Below are 17,449 nucleotides of genomic sequence, written 5' to 3'. Positions count from 1 at the left end.
GACCTGTTCCAACAGTTCCTTATCCTTCTTATGTTGAGGATTCCAGAACTGAATTAATATATATACAAATATATAATATTTTTATATATTAAGATATATACAAATATATCTTAATATATAAATGAAGATATATACATACTTTGACATTTCTATAAATGGAATTAATCTAGAGATGTATCTAAATATGTACCAACTTCATCTAATTTTACAGTAATGAACAAGTCTGTTAATGATTGTTCTCAGGCAATTTTTACTTTAGAAGTGCAGTGCTACAGAACAGCAATGTGCAAGTACCAGAGACCGTTCTCTAAAGAAATTCTGCACTAATATAAATTGTCAAATCACATTGTTCGACAGAATAAGAAGTCACCTTCTCAATATTATCACAGTCTTGATGCTTCTGATTATTTTCTTTAGCTATATTTATTGTTACCTATCCAGTATCTGGAGGGGACTACATGAAAGCTGGGGAGGGACTGTTTGCCAGTAACTAATATTAACAATACACTGCTTTTAACAAGTAACTAATATTAAAAACACACTGCCGAAACCCTTTGCAAACTGGGTACCTTCAGCACCCACTGGCTCTGTAGCTGCTTTTTGCCTTTATTAAGCTGCCTCTTTCCAGTTTCACTCCAAATCTGAACTCTGTGGATATGTATTGTATTTAATCACACTGTGATCACAGAATCACAGAATCACCAGGTTGGAAAGGACCCATTGGATCATCGAGTCCAACCATTCCTATCACTCCCTAAACCATGTCCCTAAGCACTTCATCCACCCGTTCCTTAAACACCTCCAGGGAAGGCGACTCGACCACCTCCCTGGGCAGCTGTTCCAGTGCCCGATGACTCTTTCTGTGAAGAATTTTTTTCTGATATCCAACCTGAACCTCCCCTGACGGAGCTTCAGGCCATTCCCTCTAGTCCTGTCCCCTGTCACTTGGGAGAAGAGCCCAGCTCCCTCCTCTCCACAACCTCCTTTCAGGCAGTTGTAGAGAGTAATAAGGTCTCCCCTCAGCCTCCTCTTCTCCAGGCTAAACAACCCCAGCTCTCTCAGCCGCTCTTCATAAGACTTGTTCTCCAGCCCCAAGCATCTCCGTGCTTGTGATGGCAGCACAAGGCACGAGACACTGTCAAAATGTGAAGAAAGGTAATCCCTGAAGACGCGGTTTGCTATTCCTACTGAATGGCTATTGTTTCCCTCCCAATTTGTTGGTTTTGCTGTCGCCACGTCAAGGACTTTTCTGTACAGCTTTTAATGGGCTCAGCCTGTGCCAATGGTCTCCTTCTAGTCCCGTGTTTTCATGTTGACTTGGGTGTAAGCACTTCTCCACTTACTCACTACTGCTTTTATTTGTGCCAGCAAAGAGTTTTTCATATTTCAGCTCCTAGCCTTCCTCCCTGGAAACACAAATACGGTCACAAAAGTACCTGAAGAGGGGCCTCCAGTACCTGAAGGGGCTACAAGAAAGCTGGAGAAGGACTCTTTACAAAGGCTGTGGTGATAGGGCGAGGGGGAATGGGTAAAAACTGGAGAGGGGCAGTTTTAGACTAGACAGAAGGAGGAATTTCTTCACCATGAGAGTGGTGAGACACTGGAACAGGTTGCCCAGAGCAGTGGTGGCTGCCCCATCCCTGGAGGTGTTCCAGGCCAGGTTGGATGGGCCTTGGGCAGCCTGAGCCAGTGGGAGGTGTCCCTGCCCATGGAAGATCTTTAAGGTCCCTTCCAACCCAAACTCTTCTATGAAAAGAAAGAAACAACAATCGATTGTGGAGAGAAGAGCCAGTGTTTTGCTCCTCAAGTGAATCCCAAAAGACAAAGATCAGGAAAAATGCCTAATTAGTCACTTTATAAACAAACAAACAAAAAAAAGCTGCATCAGCTCTTCTCTGATCCCTTTTCTCAGCAGTGCTTCAGGGATTCACCTCGTTCAAGGTGGCATGTCTTCCCAACTTGAGATCAGTGTTCCAAAAAGGATACCAAAGTGGCGGGGATCCTTATGACCTTGCTCAACTCTTGCAGTTCCTGAGTTGAACGCATCCATATGGAAGCTGCAAAATTTTCCATCATCTCAAGTGTTGATAACAAAAGCTGGGCATGAAACCTCAATCTTAATAGATATGATTTCCAGTAGAGTTGAGGACCACTGTAAAACATTTTTGTGTATTGGGGTGTTTTTTGTCCAAGGTTGAAGTTTGGGTCCAGAATTAGTTCTGATGCAAATCTAGGAGGAATTAACAGGTCTGGCTATTTTGATCTTGTCTCTCTTGTGACTTCTAAAACATTGGGGTTTGGATTCCATACATAATCCAGCTTTATGAACATTTATTCTCCTTTTTTTTTTTTCTTGGCTAAAATAATACTACTTCCACTCTGAGCTCCTGTATACTGACCACAGATATTAATCCCTGAGCTACTTCAGCCCCTATTTCTTCAACTGAAAATCAGCTCTGCAAAGTTCAGTTATAGCAGCCCAGTTCCAGTGTTCCTCTCCTTGCAGCCACAGGACTAAGCCCATTGCAGAGAGCAACAAGAACCTAAGCACAAATTTGTCTTCCTAACCTAGAAAGTGTTTATAGCAGGTAACTGGTCCCTTCCTAAAACTGCTTCCCTCGTTGGGCTCTGATCACAGCTGCTTTTGCAGCATTTTAGATGAGAGATGTTCTTCTGGAAAGGATGCTTCCTGGCCAAATTTAAACCACAGCAATTTACAGAGTTAAAGGCTTCTAGATTTGACCGCACAAAGCAGATATGTGACTGCCTCTGCCCACTTCAGGTGGAAATTCTCTTTTATTAGAAACTGCAGAGCACGTGTGTGGGCAGGAGGGAGCAGGGTGGAGAGGTTTTGTCCCTGGCTGTCATTCTTTAGGCGTGACCGCAGTGCTGCAATCTCTGGAACGCAGCTGGATGGAAAGGATGAGGAATGACCCTGCCTCCTTTGGGGAAATCAGCCTGGTGATGCCAGGAGCTGTGATTTGTCTCTCCAGGAATGTTGCCACCTGCAGCAATTAAACCTGCTCTAGAATATGATTTAAACAAGAGGATATTTTTCCCCAGAAACTGCCAGATCATTGTTTCCTACAAGTACCTCTGACAAGCAAGAAAATGAATGCAGTGAGGAGTGCTCAAAACGGGGTCCTGTGGCTGTCCTGGAAGTAGGTGAGAGATGCTGTGCGTAGCTTGACAACTCCATCATCAGCTCCCCAGACATATCCATCAAATAGTGTTAAAGGAGGTGGAAATGTGTCTAACCTCCATGCTATTATCCACCTTCCCTGCCTTTGTCGGACAGGAAACAAAGCGCCTGTATAAAACCACTGCTGGATGCATTTTGTCATTCCATGTACCATAAGCAGACTTCCCAACAAACTCCAGTGTTTCTCTTGCATACCAGAAGACAAGAGAACTACTATAGAGCCATGGATACTTTTTCCAAGTAATTTTTAAATGCCTTTTGAAGTTTCTTTATGATTCCCCTCCACACAAAACCCTTATGTCAACAGAAACTCTTGCTTAGATATGCTTCACCTGCTATTTTTCAATCATAGAATCAGTAAGGTTGGAAAAGACCTCTAAGATCAAGTCCAGCCGTCAGCCCAACACCACCGTGACTGCTAAACCGTGTCCTGAAGTGCCACGTCTACACGTTTTTTTAATCCCTTCAGGGATGGAGACTCCACCACTGCCCTGCGCAGCCTTTGACAGGGCTTCACCACTCCTGCAGTAAAGACGCTTTTCCTGATATCCAATCTAAACCTCCTCCTGATACAACTTGAGGCCATTTCCTCTCATCCTATCCCTTGTTACTTGGTAGAAGAGCCCAGCACTCGTCTCACCACAACCTCGTTCTCAGGAGCCGCAGAGAGCGATGAGGTCTCCCCTCAGCCTCCTCTTCTCCAGGATAAACACCCCCAGGTCCCTCAGCCGCTCCCAGAACCCCTGTTCTCCAGTCCCTTCCCCAGCTCCACTCCATTCTCTGGATGCGCTCCAGCCCCTCAATGTCCTTCTTGCAGTGAGAGACTCAAAACTGAACACAGGATTCGAGGTGTGGCCTCATGATCAATGAGTAAAAGCTTTCATGGTTAAGAAAACAGTTACACAGATCACACTTCACCCCCAAAAGGTCAGACGACGCAACACGCTCTATGTTAAGTACACACAAGAGGGATGTGTTGCCCTTGAGCACACTGTGATGGGGGAAGGACACGGAGGAGGGCTTTAGGAATGTATTGTCCTTCACTTCAGGACATCCTGCAAAGTGCTTTTCCAAAGATCTTACCTGCTCAGTGATGAAGGAGCTTGAAAAAGTGACTGCCGACCAAAAGAAGATCCCACAGCTGAGGATGATCTTTCTGTTAAAACGGTCACCAAGGTAACCAAAGATGGGTGCCGCGACCATGAAACTACAGATGAAAACTGCAAAGGAGACAAAAAGGAAAAAAAACATTTAATAAACATCAGGCCAAGAACATGAAAACTAATTTTCTGCAAGCCAAATCCTCTAGAGAGCAGTTCCATTTAATTAGACATTCTGCAGCCCGGCCTCAGAGTTGCGCAGGCTGACAGGCTTTTAGAAGTCAGCATTTTCTTAATCAAACAGACTTTTCATTCCCAGAGAAACTTCAGACCAGTGAACTCTTCTTACATTTGAAAGCACCAGCCACTCACAGTCCACTGAGAGCTCAACACCCGGGAATGGGCAAAACCAGGACAGAATACATTAAGAGCTTCCGTCTAAATGTTCCTGAGAAGCTGAAGTGGAGATTGGAAAGAGGGTCAAGCAAACAGAAAGCAAGCCAAGGGCTCCTTGTTGGCTCTTGCAGCAGAGATCAGAAAGAAATAGGCCACAGAAACCGGTTCTTTCACCCTTCCTAGCAGTAAGGCTGGAGCACCTCTCATACAAGGACAGACAGAGAGAGTTGGGGTTGTTCACCCTGGAGAAGAGAAGGCTGTGGAGAGACCTTATAGTGACCTTCCAGTACCTGGAAGGGGCTACAAGAAAGCTGGAGAGGGACTGTTGACAAAGGCTTGGAGTGATAGGACGAGGGGCAATGGGTATAAACTGGAGAGGGGCAGATGTAGACTGGACAGAAGGAAGAATTTCTTCACGATGACAGTGGTGAGGCCCTGGAACAGTTTGCCCAGAGCAGTGGTGGCTGCCCCATCCCTGGAGGTGTTCAAGGCCAGGTTGGATGGCGCTTGGAGCCCCTGAGCCAGTGGGAGGTGTCCAACGCAGTTCCAACTCAGAGGGGTTGGAACTGGAAGATCTTTAAGGTCTCTTCCAACCTAAACTACTCTATGATTCTATTTTAAGGTATAGACTGAAGACAATCAGTTAACACTACTATCATCCTACAGGTACCAGTCCTGTAGTTAAGACAGAACGCTCCCATCTCCTCACAAGAACCTCTCACCAATACCAAACTTGTATTTAAATCCATCGCTGAGCAACGATTTTGCTAAAACAGAAAGTTTTAAGCTACAAAGCCCTACCAAATAGGCCAGGAATGTCCTCATAGAAAAGACTCTTCCCTTTGCTTCACCCCGAAACCCCCACAGCCTTAACTTAAAAGCTTCTGCCATGTAGAAGTGAGGCTCTTGACGGAATAACCTCTGCAAAATCACCTCCATTTCAGGGTTCGTTCCTCCTGTCCAGCTCAAAACAGCCCAGCCAGTGGCACCGCTGCCAACACCGCATTCATGATTAATGTGGAATTTGGCAGAAACTGCCAGGTTTTAAGCTGATTTACACCTGGCATTTGTCTGTCCACATTAGAGATTTGGATGACAGCAACTACATTGATTTTACTGCCGAGCAGTATGAGCTGGTTGACTTTGAGTGTTCAGCAAACCCAGAAGGGTTTGTGTGGGACACTAGAATACCTGGAGATCCTCTTTAGTCAGAGTTATGACTAAATACTTCAATTATTAGGTAGTTCTTGGAAGGCAAGGTGGGCTTTTAGCATTGCCTAACTCCATCCATCTACTTTTAATTGTATAAAACGTCAGGGGAAGGGTAGAATAGGAAAAAAAAAGCAAGAGCAGAGGACACATGCCCTTTTGTTTGGAATGCACGGATAAAATTAAAGTGGTTAAGACCCAAATTATGAATATTTCATGGATGATGATATACAACAGCTCAAAAACGTGCAGAATGCTGAACTCTGAAATGATCTAAATGTCTCTTCCTTTTTAATATATTAAGATGTCAAAGCTGCTTCATAAATGATACATAGCCATTTGCATCTCTATTTTGTGAGCCCTACGCCTGTGTGAACACCAGTTTTGCACCGTGATAGTTGATAGGAATTACAGATTTACTCTTTTTACATTGAAAGCAAAATAAATGGAGATAATGCAGAAATTTTAAGGCAAGAAAAGAAGCACATACAACATTCTATCACAAATAACAGCCCAAGAACTGCGCTGTTCTGCTGACCCAGGTGCCGTGCCTCACTGCAGGACAGGGACTGCCTGGGGAAATGCTCTCTTTCCTGCTCGGGGACACTTTGCCATGCTCACCCCCCGCTGCACATCCCTGAAGCCCTCGATTTCCAGTGAACTTGGCCCTGGAAGAACAGAAGTGGCTTACAAATCTCTGCTCCGCAAGGGTACCACTGCGCTGGCCGCAGTCCAACAAGGCACTTAAGCACATGCTTATATTAAGCACTTTAAAATCATCAATTCCACGATTAAGTGCTTTCCTGAATGAACACCAAAGTGCTCGGCACCTCGCAAAGCTGGTGTGGCAACCTGGCAGGAAGAATATGGGACTGTTTATTGGGAATGAGAAGCAGAAACTGACTCTGACTCGCCCAGAGCAGTGTGCCCATCGCAATGTGACCTTACCTTTGGAAGGAAACTGAAATTCATTAATCTCCGAATTGGATATTCTGCCATTTTTATGATGTATAAAGACATCAAGCTAAAAAAGATTCTAAGGGCAAGTTAGAAATACCCAATCCAGCACTCTACCATTTCAATATACGGAAAACCAAGCTTTGAGATAAGGAGCACCTCCAAAATTCACATTAATCAGTGGGATTATTAGCTTCAATGATCTGATCTCTGGAAGATAAATGCAAAGTCCAATTCTGGAATTTGAGTGAAAGCAGGCAAAAAGCACAAACCTCCTCTTTCCAATGGAACAAACCAAACAAAACATCACCCAGTGCTTCTCCAACAACACAGATCCTGCTGTTCCCCAAATCCTTTCGGAGAATTTATTTTTGGATGATTCTGAATGGATCTGTGAGCTTTGTCATTGATAAGCAGCTGACTTGACAGCTCCACAAGGTGTAAAATGAAAGGACAACAGAACCTAATAAATAATAGGCAATGGAACACAGCTGTCGTAATAATAAATGCAATTTATATCAGGGTATTTATGACCTAAATATGCATCACAGCATTGATTGACTGAAATAAATGCGGGATATGATGTCTGCGTGGTCTGTCAAAAGGATCTGCCTGTTATGGCCATTTCCCATGAATCAATTTTTGCGATTACTCCTGCCAATGACAGAGGAGGCTCCTGGAGAACGGGCTGGGTTGGTGGAACAGAGGTGAATGAATCTGGACCAGGTTAGCAGGGGAGATGGAAACCTGAGTGAGTTACTCTAGACCAGGAGCAGAAGTCCTGCAACAACCAAACACCATGAAAGAGATTTTATCCAGAAGACAGAAAATATTCAGTTGGAGAGAGGGGGGCAGTGGAAAGAGATTAATTTGTAGAGAAAGCCGACTGCAGGGTAAGGCAGAGGGATGCACCCCAGTAAAGGAGCCTGGCACTTGTACCAGCCTCTTCCTCTCTGGCTCCTCTCCCCTATCCGATAGCATTTCTGCTCCTTGCACTCACCCACTCTCCAATTAATATCCACCTGACACCAGAGCAGCTGCAGCTTTGGCTCAACCCACTGCCATAAATCTTTTCTATTAGGAGAGAGCTGTGAGAGGGGCTGGCATTTCATTTGCCTCCTCACAATCAACAGCTCTTCTTCCCAAATTCACTTGAAGTCAGTTCAGAATGTTTCCAGCTCCTGAGAGTGCAAACCAGGGCAAAGCTAGAAATCCCTTGGGATTTGGGATGAGCTACTGCAAAAGTAGTGATCGCATTTGGCACAGCTGGGGGCAGGTATAGCTGTATCGGACACAATGAAGTAACACAGAATCACAGAATGGTTTGGGTTGGAAGGGACCGTAAAGATCATCCAGTTCCAACCCCCGCCATGGGCAGGGATCATCTCCCACTGGATCAGGGGCTCCAAGCCCCATCCAACCTGGCCTGGAACATCTCCAGGGATGGGGCAGCCACCGCTGCTCTGGGCAACCTGGGCCAGGGCCTCCCCACCCTCACAGCAAAACACTTCTCCCTAAGATCTCATCTCAATCTTCCCTCTGGCAGCTCAAAACCATTCCCCCTTATCCTATCCCTCCATTTCCGATCCAGAGCCCCTCCCCAGCTTTCCTGGAGCCCCTTCCAGCACTGGAAGCTGCTCTAAGGTCTCCCCACAGCCTTCTCCTCTCCAGTTTGAACAACTCCAACTCTCTCAGCCTGTCCTTGTACAGGAGGTGCTGCAGCCCTTGGATCATCTCCGTGGCCTCCTCTGGACTTCTCCCAACAGCTCCATGTCCTTCCTGTGCTGAGGACTCCAGAACTGGACGCAGGGCTCCAGGAAAGATCTCACAAGAGGATTAGAGGGGCAGGATCCCCTCCTTGCTGTTTCCATTGCTTTGGATGCCGCCCAGGACACAGTTGGCTTTCTGGGCTGTGAGCTGGCTCGTGTTGACCTTCTCATCCACCATGTATGCCATACACCTAATTTCTGTTGGTAAACAATCTCCAGCAGTGCCAGCAAAGGTGGCTCAGTCCCAGCACTGGGTGGAGCAGAGACACATTTCTGCAGGAGCAAATTATCATGTGAGTAAAGGATGAATAAACAGACACATCATGAATGCCACCCTGGGAGGGAGGTTCTGTTAAGTATAGGTATTTTCTAAAGGAGATCCCATTTGTCTTCATACCTCCCTTTGTGGCTTTACCGCTGAAATGCTGGCTGTGGTGAGAATGCAGGAAGAGTATAATTGCCCAAACAGGATGGCTCAGTGTCTATTTCTGCCCCGAATGCCTGTCCCACCCTGTACAGGTGCACAAGCACCTTCCCAGCGCCACTGCCCACCTTTTTCTGTGCGTGGCTGGAATTACAAAAATGCGTAGCATAAAAGAAGTACAAAAATCTTTTCCTAGCTAAACACACACCACAGGAGGAGAGCATCCTCTCAAGCTTCTAATGCCTATTTTATGGGCTGTAGCCTCAGTCAGCTCTCAGGGATCATGGCCAGGGAGCTGCCCTTCAGCCCACACTTTCCCCTCTCAAGAGCTGTCTATGTGCCCAGTGGGAAAGTAAACCCTCAGACAATGGAAGCAAAGGAGATGAGGGGAGAGGAAGAAACTGTAGACTTTAACAGTCATAAAAAAGGCTCTACTGGAACTAGACTTCACTGATGCTACTTTTCTCTTTCTTCTTCTTCTCTCCAAAAATTTACCAGCTTGACTCTACAACTGTGCCCTGAGATGGCTCTGACCCACCAGCTTCCCAACTTATGATTCCAAAGACACTGTTGCCTGTGTCTCACTTGCTCTTTTCTTACAAGGACTGAGCAGCCCTTTGAATCACAGAATCATAGAATAGTTTGGGTTGGAAGGAACCTTAAAGCCCATCCAGTTCCAACCCCTGCCATGGGCAGGGACACCTCCCACTGGCTCAGGCTGCCCAAAGCCCATCCAACCTGGCCTGGAACACCTCCAGGGATGAGAGAGGGGGTTCTCCTGCTGTTGGTTCATCTACGTTGTGTAACCAAGAAGGCATAGAGGCATTGACAGAGGCACACACAGAGACTGCGTTTCCTCAGTCACTGGAAGGCTGAGAGGATCAGAAGCGCCTCCAAGATAGGTTCTCTTTTTTTTGAGTTTTGGCTTCAAGCACACAGGGTTTATTTTTTCCTATCAGGAATGCTAGAAAGGTTTTGGTTCAGGTAAAAATAGCTCGCTCTCTCTAGGCAGGGATGCTCAACAAGAAAAAAACAGTGGCTATCTTTGAGCTCTGAGTCAGCATGAAAACACACACACACACACACACACACACATACACGTCTAATCGAGTGCTGACAAGGTGTTTGGCTCTAGGGAAGGCGAACCCAGGCAGCCTCTGCCTCAAGGGACTGGCAATCCACTTAGACACAGCAAAGAATTGTGTGCTGTGAGGTTGTTCCTATTTTCCCAACAACAAATTTCCAAACGATGAGAACACCTAAACACCCAGTTTCTCTGGATGGGATAATTTATGGGTGTGTACAAGCACAATCCTGCTCTTTCTGTGTGCTGGGTTTTTTTTTGAGCCACTTCTACTCCAGGTATTTTTATATATACAGTGACCTCACAACACCTGAAGGGGCTACGAGAAAGTTGGGGAGGGGCTGTTTGCAAAGGCTTGTAATGATAGGACAAGGAGCAATGGGTATAAACTGGAGAGGGGCAGGTTTAGATGAGATATAAGGAAGAATTTCTTCACTATGAGGGTAGTGAGGCAGTGGAAGAGGTTACCCAGAGCAGTGGTGGTTGCCCCATCCCTGGAGGTGTCCAAGGCCAGGTTGGATGGGGCTTGGAGCCCCTGATCCAGTGGGAGGTGTCCCTGCCCATCGCAGGGGGGTTGGAACTGGATGGTCTTCAGGGTCCCTTCCAACCTAAATTATCCTGTGATTCTACAAATCTATGATTTGCAGTCCTGAATGCATGTGTTTCTCAATCTACTGATGGGACCAGCGTCCATCTACCTGCGTTGGTGAATAAAGACTCGCCCAACAGCCTAGCCAGCCCCTCTGTTTCACAGGCATGTTTTTGCAACGCTTCTTGGTTTTATTTTCATTTTGATTATAGCTTTATGCTCTGATAATACTACTCAGCACATACACAGCACTTTTAATCACAGCGAGGGTTGGGACAATTTAGAAAGGAAGTTAAACATCATTAATCAGGGCTAAGGAAACTAAGACATGGGAAAATGACCTGCTGTGGGTGAACTACAGAAAGCTTGAACCCATGCAAGCCTTCCAGCTCCAGCGGCGGCATGTTTACAGGACCATATCTATGGTAAAGGTATTTTTGAAGGTCTGCAATCATATTTAAAAGTGATTTCTTTTCTGACAGCACCATACAAGCCAAGTAAAAACAAAGATCCTTTCATGCTATTTAACAGCAAGCCTGATCAGACGCAACACGGTGATATGTTCAGCTTGGAGAAAAGGAGGCTGAGGGGAGACCTCATCACTGCCTACAACTGCCTGAAAGGAGGTTGTAGAGAGGTGGGTGCTGGGCTCTTCGCCCAAGTGATAGGTGATGAGACCAGAGGGAATGGCCTCAAGCTGCGCCAGGGGAGGGTCAGATTGGACATTAGGAAAAATTTCTTCACAGAGAGGCTACTGAGGCTCCGCCAGAGGCTGCCCAGGGAGGTGGTGGAGTCCCCATCCCTGGAGGTGTTTAAAAGACAGGCAGACAAACTGCTTAGGGATATGATTTAGTAGTGGTCAGGCACGATTGGGCTTGATAACCTCTAAGATCTTTTCCTAGTGATTCTATGACTCTGTGTGACCAAGGGAAAAGCAATATCTGACTATGGGTCAACCCAAGGCCCTGGGAAATGTCAGCAATGTAATTTAAAACATTCATCCTTCGATGGAGATGAATCCTTACAATATAATTGTGACCTGCTGGTCACACTTCTTCAGACGCACTGCGTACTATAGGTACGCCCTTCCAGCACACTCCACATGGGCTTTGTTTCACCTCATTGCTAATTCAACAGCCAACAGATGGATCGTGTTAGTGCTTTTTGCCAAGTGCAAAACACAAGATCACCGGGTTCCAGACTACCATGCAGACTAAAAGTTTGTGACAAGTGTAAGGAGCTACGAAACGTACCATCAGTTCCGTATGTCATACAAAGCTGTCGTATCCCGACAGCACAGAACACAGGAGCATTCAAAGAAAACAGGCTTGAGAAGACCTCAAATCCATTGGACTTAACTATACAAATGTTTGGTTTGGATGTGGCCTGAAATGGGCTCCCAGACCACAGCAATGGGTGAAATAGAGATTTTCATAAATGTCTCCTTCTTGCATGCTTGTGTCCTCAGCAAATTAATGAGAGAAGCAGTGCTTTAAAAGGTGTGGACCTAATTAGGCACACTGCGCTCCTCTGCTCTCTCTCTTTTCAGCAGGACACTAGATGACATTTCCCTCACTGCAGATGCCACTCATCAGTATTCAAGCTCCGATCTTGTCTTCTCCACAGGGAGTGTGTTGCACCATGAGGTGCCAGTGTTTTCCTTAGAGCAAACCGATATCAAACATAAACAACATGTTTAGGATGACTACATGCACACACAGTTCAATACACATTTGTGTCGGGAAGGCGGCTGTGGTGCGATCCCAGTCAATCCCGTTTGCCGTGACAGGATCAGAACCCAGTTACAAAAACACACATAGGAAGACGGCCTGAACAGAGCTTTCCTGGCAACTTCATGGTTGACTCAACATCATGCAAGATGCAGCCCCACTGAGAATTCAGTACTGGTAATTCCACCTGTTTTCCTCACTGAACAAACCAGATTCTTCCAAGAGTTATCCCAGCAAAGGATATCCTGAAAGCTCGCTTTGTTCACCTTAGCCAACAAGAATAATTGTTTCAGCAGGAATGGCTGGGAAATCCTCTCCTTGGAAAAAATCAGAGAAGAATAGCGAGAAAACCACTCCAATAACACACTAAAGCCACCTGAGCTTTGAGAAGAACTGTGCTGGGCAGAGAGAAACCACTGTGGTCAAACAGAAGTAATTGCTGACCAAACTGCAATAGATGGAATGACGGTGATCCATAGAGCAGCAAGTACAGGATGTTGTGGATGTGAGATTCCCCTCACTGTGTACACCGCTGCACAGGGACGGAGAAATATTCCTCTGCAGTCCCAAAAGCCTCGACAGCAGCTACAAGCAATAACTCTAACAGATGTGAAGGTAAAAAAGAAAACAACCCTTACACGTGTGGATTGTTGCCCATGGACCAGCACTAGGATCCAACGGCCACAGCAGCTCCTTATGCGAGGGGATACAGACAAAATCATTCAAATATAAATCAAACCACGAAACATCCAACTCAAAAAATCCCTCTGCAAGTTCCGCTGCAGAGACAGTAGTAGAGGTAAAACCATAGCGGTAGGATGGGAACTGCCGTCACTCTGTTCTTCCACAGAGCCCATTGCAAGGGCTGTTCAGGAGATACAAGATAGCGTGATTGCCACTAGAGAGAAGTGATGACAACCAGTGAGCTGCCAATTGCAGAGTCTGGCATTGCTGCGGGCACGCTGAGACAGGCACCTGCCTGCAGCCAGCAGCATCACTGCTCAGACCCAGAGGACAGACCCAGAAAAGAGGGCTGGAGCACCTCCCATATGAGGAGAGGCTGAGAGAGTCGAGGTTGTTCATCCTGGAGAAGAGAAGGCTCCAAGGAGACCTTATAGTGATGAAGCAGCACCTGAAAGGGCTACAAGAAAGTGGGGAGGGACTTCTTACAAAGGCTTGGAGTGATAGGATGAGGGGCAATGGGTTTAAACAGGAGAGGGGCAGATTTAGACTAGACATAAGAAGGAATTTCTTCATGATGAGATGGGGAGGCCCTGGCCCTTTCCCCAGAAAGACAACATAATTTAAAAAAGCAAAGAGTAAAACCCCAACACCGCTTTCTGCTTTTCACTTTGGGAATTACAGTGATTGCACTACCATTGCTTTACAGGAATTTTAGCAATCTGAACATAGAATCATAGAATAGTTTGGGTTGGAAGCGACCGTAAAGATCATCCAGTTCCAACCTCACTGAGAGAGGCAGGGACACCTCCCACTGGCTCAGGGGCTCCAAGCCCCATCCAACCTGGCCTGGAACCCCTCCAGGGATGGGGCAGCCACCACTGCTCTGGGCAACCTGGGCCAGGGCCTCCCCACTCTCATGGTGAAGCAATTCCTCCTTCTGTCCAGTCTAAATCTGCCCCTCTCCAGTTTATACTCACTGACCCTTGTCCTATCACTCCAAGCCTTTGTGAACAGTCCCTCCCACGTCAATAAACCTGTTACTGATTTCCTAGAGATGTGCTTCACAATAGAAAGCTGCAGACAGGGATCCAAAGGAATGGTTCCAGTGTACAGCTTATCGTCCACTGTTGCCTGTGTGCCCACACTGGTGCTTGCCTGACCCCGCGGATGCTGGGAAACCAGCAGGTAACCAGCTCCCATGAACATCTGCTGCAATGAATCAGAATTGTTTGGCTGGAAAAGACGTTGGAGATCGAATCCAATTGTACCTGCTACCACTACTAAACCAGATCCCTGAGCACCTCATCTACCTGTATTTTAAATCCCTCCAGGGACGGGGACTCCACCACCTCCCTGGGCAGCCTCTGCCAGTGCTGAGAACCCTTTCAGTGATGAAATAGTTCCTATAAATAAATAATGGTTTTGCTGTCTTCTGTGGCTATAGAGCATGTTTGATTAGGGGATTAAAATTTACCCATGGGAACATTTGAGGAGGAGCAGACCCCACCCCTCCCCAGCAATTAAAAAAGTAATCTTCACATCTGGGTCAGTTCCTTGATCCGGTTCGTGGCAGCCAAAAAGAGGGGGCAGGAATAGGCGGCTGTGGCAGAGCTTGCTTTCCATGGCACTGCCATACAAAAGGCACCTAAATTATTGCCTAAGATAGCATGAGATTGCCGACACTTAGCAGCAGAACCCAGAAAATTAGCTTTTCTGCCACTATCTAAATCCTGCTTATACATTTCTCACCACTGGGAAACAAATGATTAAATAAGTCAAGGCCACTTCTGTTTTATGGTCACTGCCACTTTGACTTGTTTTCCTGCAAAATGCTTTTAGTGTGGTTTGATTTAGAATCCAAATCAAAGTCAGTGGAAGGACTCCCACTTGATTCTGTGGGCATTAGAGCTGAGTTTTTGTTTAGATATAGCTGCTTCTGAGTCCACAACGGCAGCAGAGGTCAGAGCTTCTTTACCAGTAAACACCTTTTAGTACTTCCAAGTTTACTGCAACCCTGTAACATAAAGTACAGAGAGCATCAAAAAGAATTGCCAAAAGCACAAAACAGGTCCTTCCACAGTAAAACGTTAAAAATACTGGGAAAGGAGCAGCTGATGTGGAATATAGAAGAGGTCTTGAATCACAGGTAGCACTGAAAAACAGAAAACTGAATCCCCTCCTCTCTTAGTAGATTGACCAGGTGGGATTAAATAAGACTGGCAGGTGCAAAATTCAAATTAAGGGAGATATTTCATGCACAAAACTTAGCTAAACACTGAGATTTTATCTCAGGAGGCTATGGAGCTCAAGCTTTATCTTATTTCAAACCATGACTGGCCTAAGTCCTGGAAGAATACCAATTTAAGGACTGCTAAAGGCACAGTCCTTAACCATCCAGTTGACAGCACGTACCAGAGAATGATCACCATCACCTTGTCCGGTTCTTTCAATTTTCCCTGTACAGGTGCTACTGATCATAAGGAAAGACTGAATAATCTACTAAAACCACCTCTGGTCTGGAGTGCTACAACTATTCCTATTCCCATATTATTAAAATATATATATTATATATATATATATAATTAGGATGACAAAAATATCATCTGCATCATTTCTACAGCTTGATTGGGTAAGGGCTTATTAGCATGCTAGGGCACACATGCACTCACAGGGTAAAATAATTAAGTACCCAGTCAGTTAACAGAAGCTTTGTTCCATTATGATTTCTTCCCCATTTGGCTGAACTGCCTCTGAATGTCGCAGAACTCCGCAGGTGAACACAGAAGAGCAAAAGAGGACTTCATCCCTTCACGGCTATGGCCTCAGTGCTCCCACAGTGCGTGACACGGGGCGCTTTGCCATTGTGCAATCAGTTGCAGGGACACCTCATTAACTTAGCCGGCCAATTAGGAAGGATTTGTATCCATTCTGGTCAATCCTGAATTAGATGCAAGATCCCAGAGGTACAGGGATTGATCAATGGCTTTGTAGCACTGCAACATCCTGAGTGACGCTGCTGCAAGACTGGTTTTGCCTCAACACAACTAAAATACACCTAAACCAACCTTGGCTGCGGTTATGAAAACAGCGAGTAATCCTCCTAGCGCTCGTGAAAGTCTGCCTCTGAAAGAAGAGCTGTTTGGCTTTTCCCTTTCTGCGCAGTTTCCATCCAAGAGCTTCAATCACAAGTAAACCTCCAGTAGGGAGGAGGGCAGCTCTCACGGCCAGGAGCACCCACACCCAGGGCTGAGGGCTAGAGAAAGGTCTTGAGAAAAGCACTTTAATGACCATAAACCCCAAAGACCTTTGTCTTATTCCCTTCTTCTTGAGCTCTTCCTTGCTCCGTTGCAGGGATGATGGCAGGCACACACTGCAGCCGCCTTCATGGGAGCCTTTGGAAGCTAAGGTGAGATCTAAAAGAGTGGTCCTTCCTCTTGTGCCCGTGCTAGAGCTCACGCGGCATCTGCAGAGCAAAACCAGGACAACTGTTGAGGACTGAAAACTGATCTCATGCCGGTTTTGGCCAGGTCCCTTCCCCAAGGCACAGCAGGGCAAACCCAAACAGTGGGGCAGGAGCCAAAAAGAAGAAGGAAACTGGTTTCCTTAGGGCAGAACAGTTGTGCGCACCTTTGGCCACAAAGCCCTTTCAAGCGCAGAGTGCACTTAAACACACCAAGAAATAACAGCCTAAAGCTGATAATGCAGAGTAATCTAAATCCCTTGATCCCTGAAATCTGCATTGAGTACCATGAATTAGATTTAACTAGCAATAAAATACTTTAAATCTGTTATTCTTTTAATACAATGATGCGTCACTTGTATTGGTGTAAAGGGAAATGAAATTCCTTGTTTCCAATTTGAAACAGAGGGGGAAGACTGTAGAATGGAGACTGAGATGAGATTTTAGGAAGAAATACTTTCCTGTGAGGGTGGAGAGGCCCTGGCCCAGGTTGCCCAGAGCAGTGGTGGCTGCTCCATCCCTGGAGGAGTTCAAGGCCAGGTTGGATGGGGCTTGGAGCCCCTGATCCAGTGGGAGGCATCCCTGCCCAGGGCAGGGGGTGGAACTGGATGGGCTTTGATGTCCTTTACAATCCAAACCATTCTATGATACTAAAATGAGGTTTGCCATCCTTCTTTGCAACTTCAACACCAATCCTGCATCCTACCTCAACTAACACTGTAATTTCCAATAATTAACTACTGCACCACAGGATTTGTCCTGTCTCAAAGATAAAATAATCTCAAAATCTACATTCTGTAGCAGTAAAGGATAGAGGGGAGAGAGAGGAGACACTCTGAGAATAT

General features: G+C 46.0%; 1 protein-coding gene across 6 annotated transcripts in view; it reads right to left on the bottom strand.

Moving 5' to 3' along the window:
• LOC104060218 (SPNS lysolipid transporter 2, sphingosine-1-phosphate) overlaps positions 1 to 17,449 on the bottom strand; it is a 144,840-nt gene that overhangs the window by 72,967 nt on the left and 54,424 nt on the right. For all 6 annotated transcript variants that reach the window (XR_008453132.1, XR_008453133.1, XM_054085093.1 and 3 more), the window contains exon 3: positions 4,286 to 4,422. Coding sequence is in view for 4 of the 6 variants with exons in the window: in XM_054085093.1 (XP_053941068.1) it covers positions 4,286 to 4,422 (137 nt within the window). In the remaining 2 variants the exon portion in view is untranslated. The remainder of the gene's footprint in view (positions 1 to 4,285; positions 4,423 to 17,449) is intronic.

The sequence above is a fragment of the Cuculus canorus genome, chromosome 20 (assembly GCF_017976375.1).
Source record: "Cuculus canorus isolate bCucCan1 chromosome 20, bCucCan1.pri, whole genome shotgun sequence".
Classification (NCBI taxonomy): domain Eukaryota; kingdom Metazoa; phylum Chordata; class Aves; order Cuculiformes; family Cuculidae; genus Cuculus; species Cuculus canorus.
The sequence above is the reverse complement of the archived record's forward strand: the minus strand, read 5'-3'. Positions and strand labels throughout refer to the sequence as shown.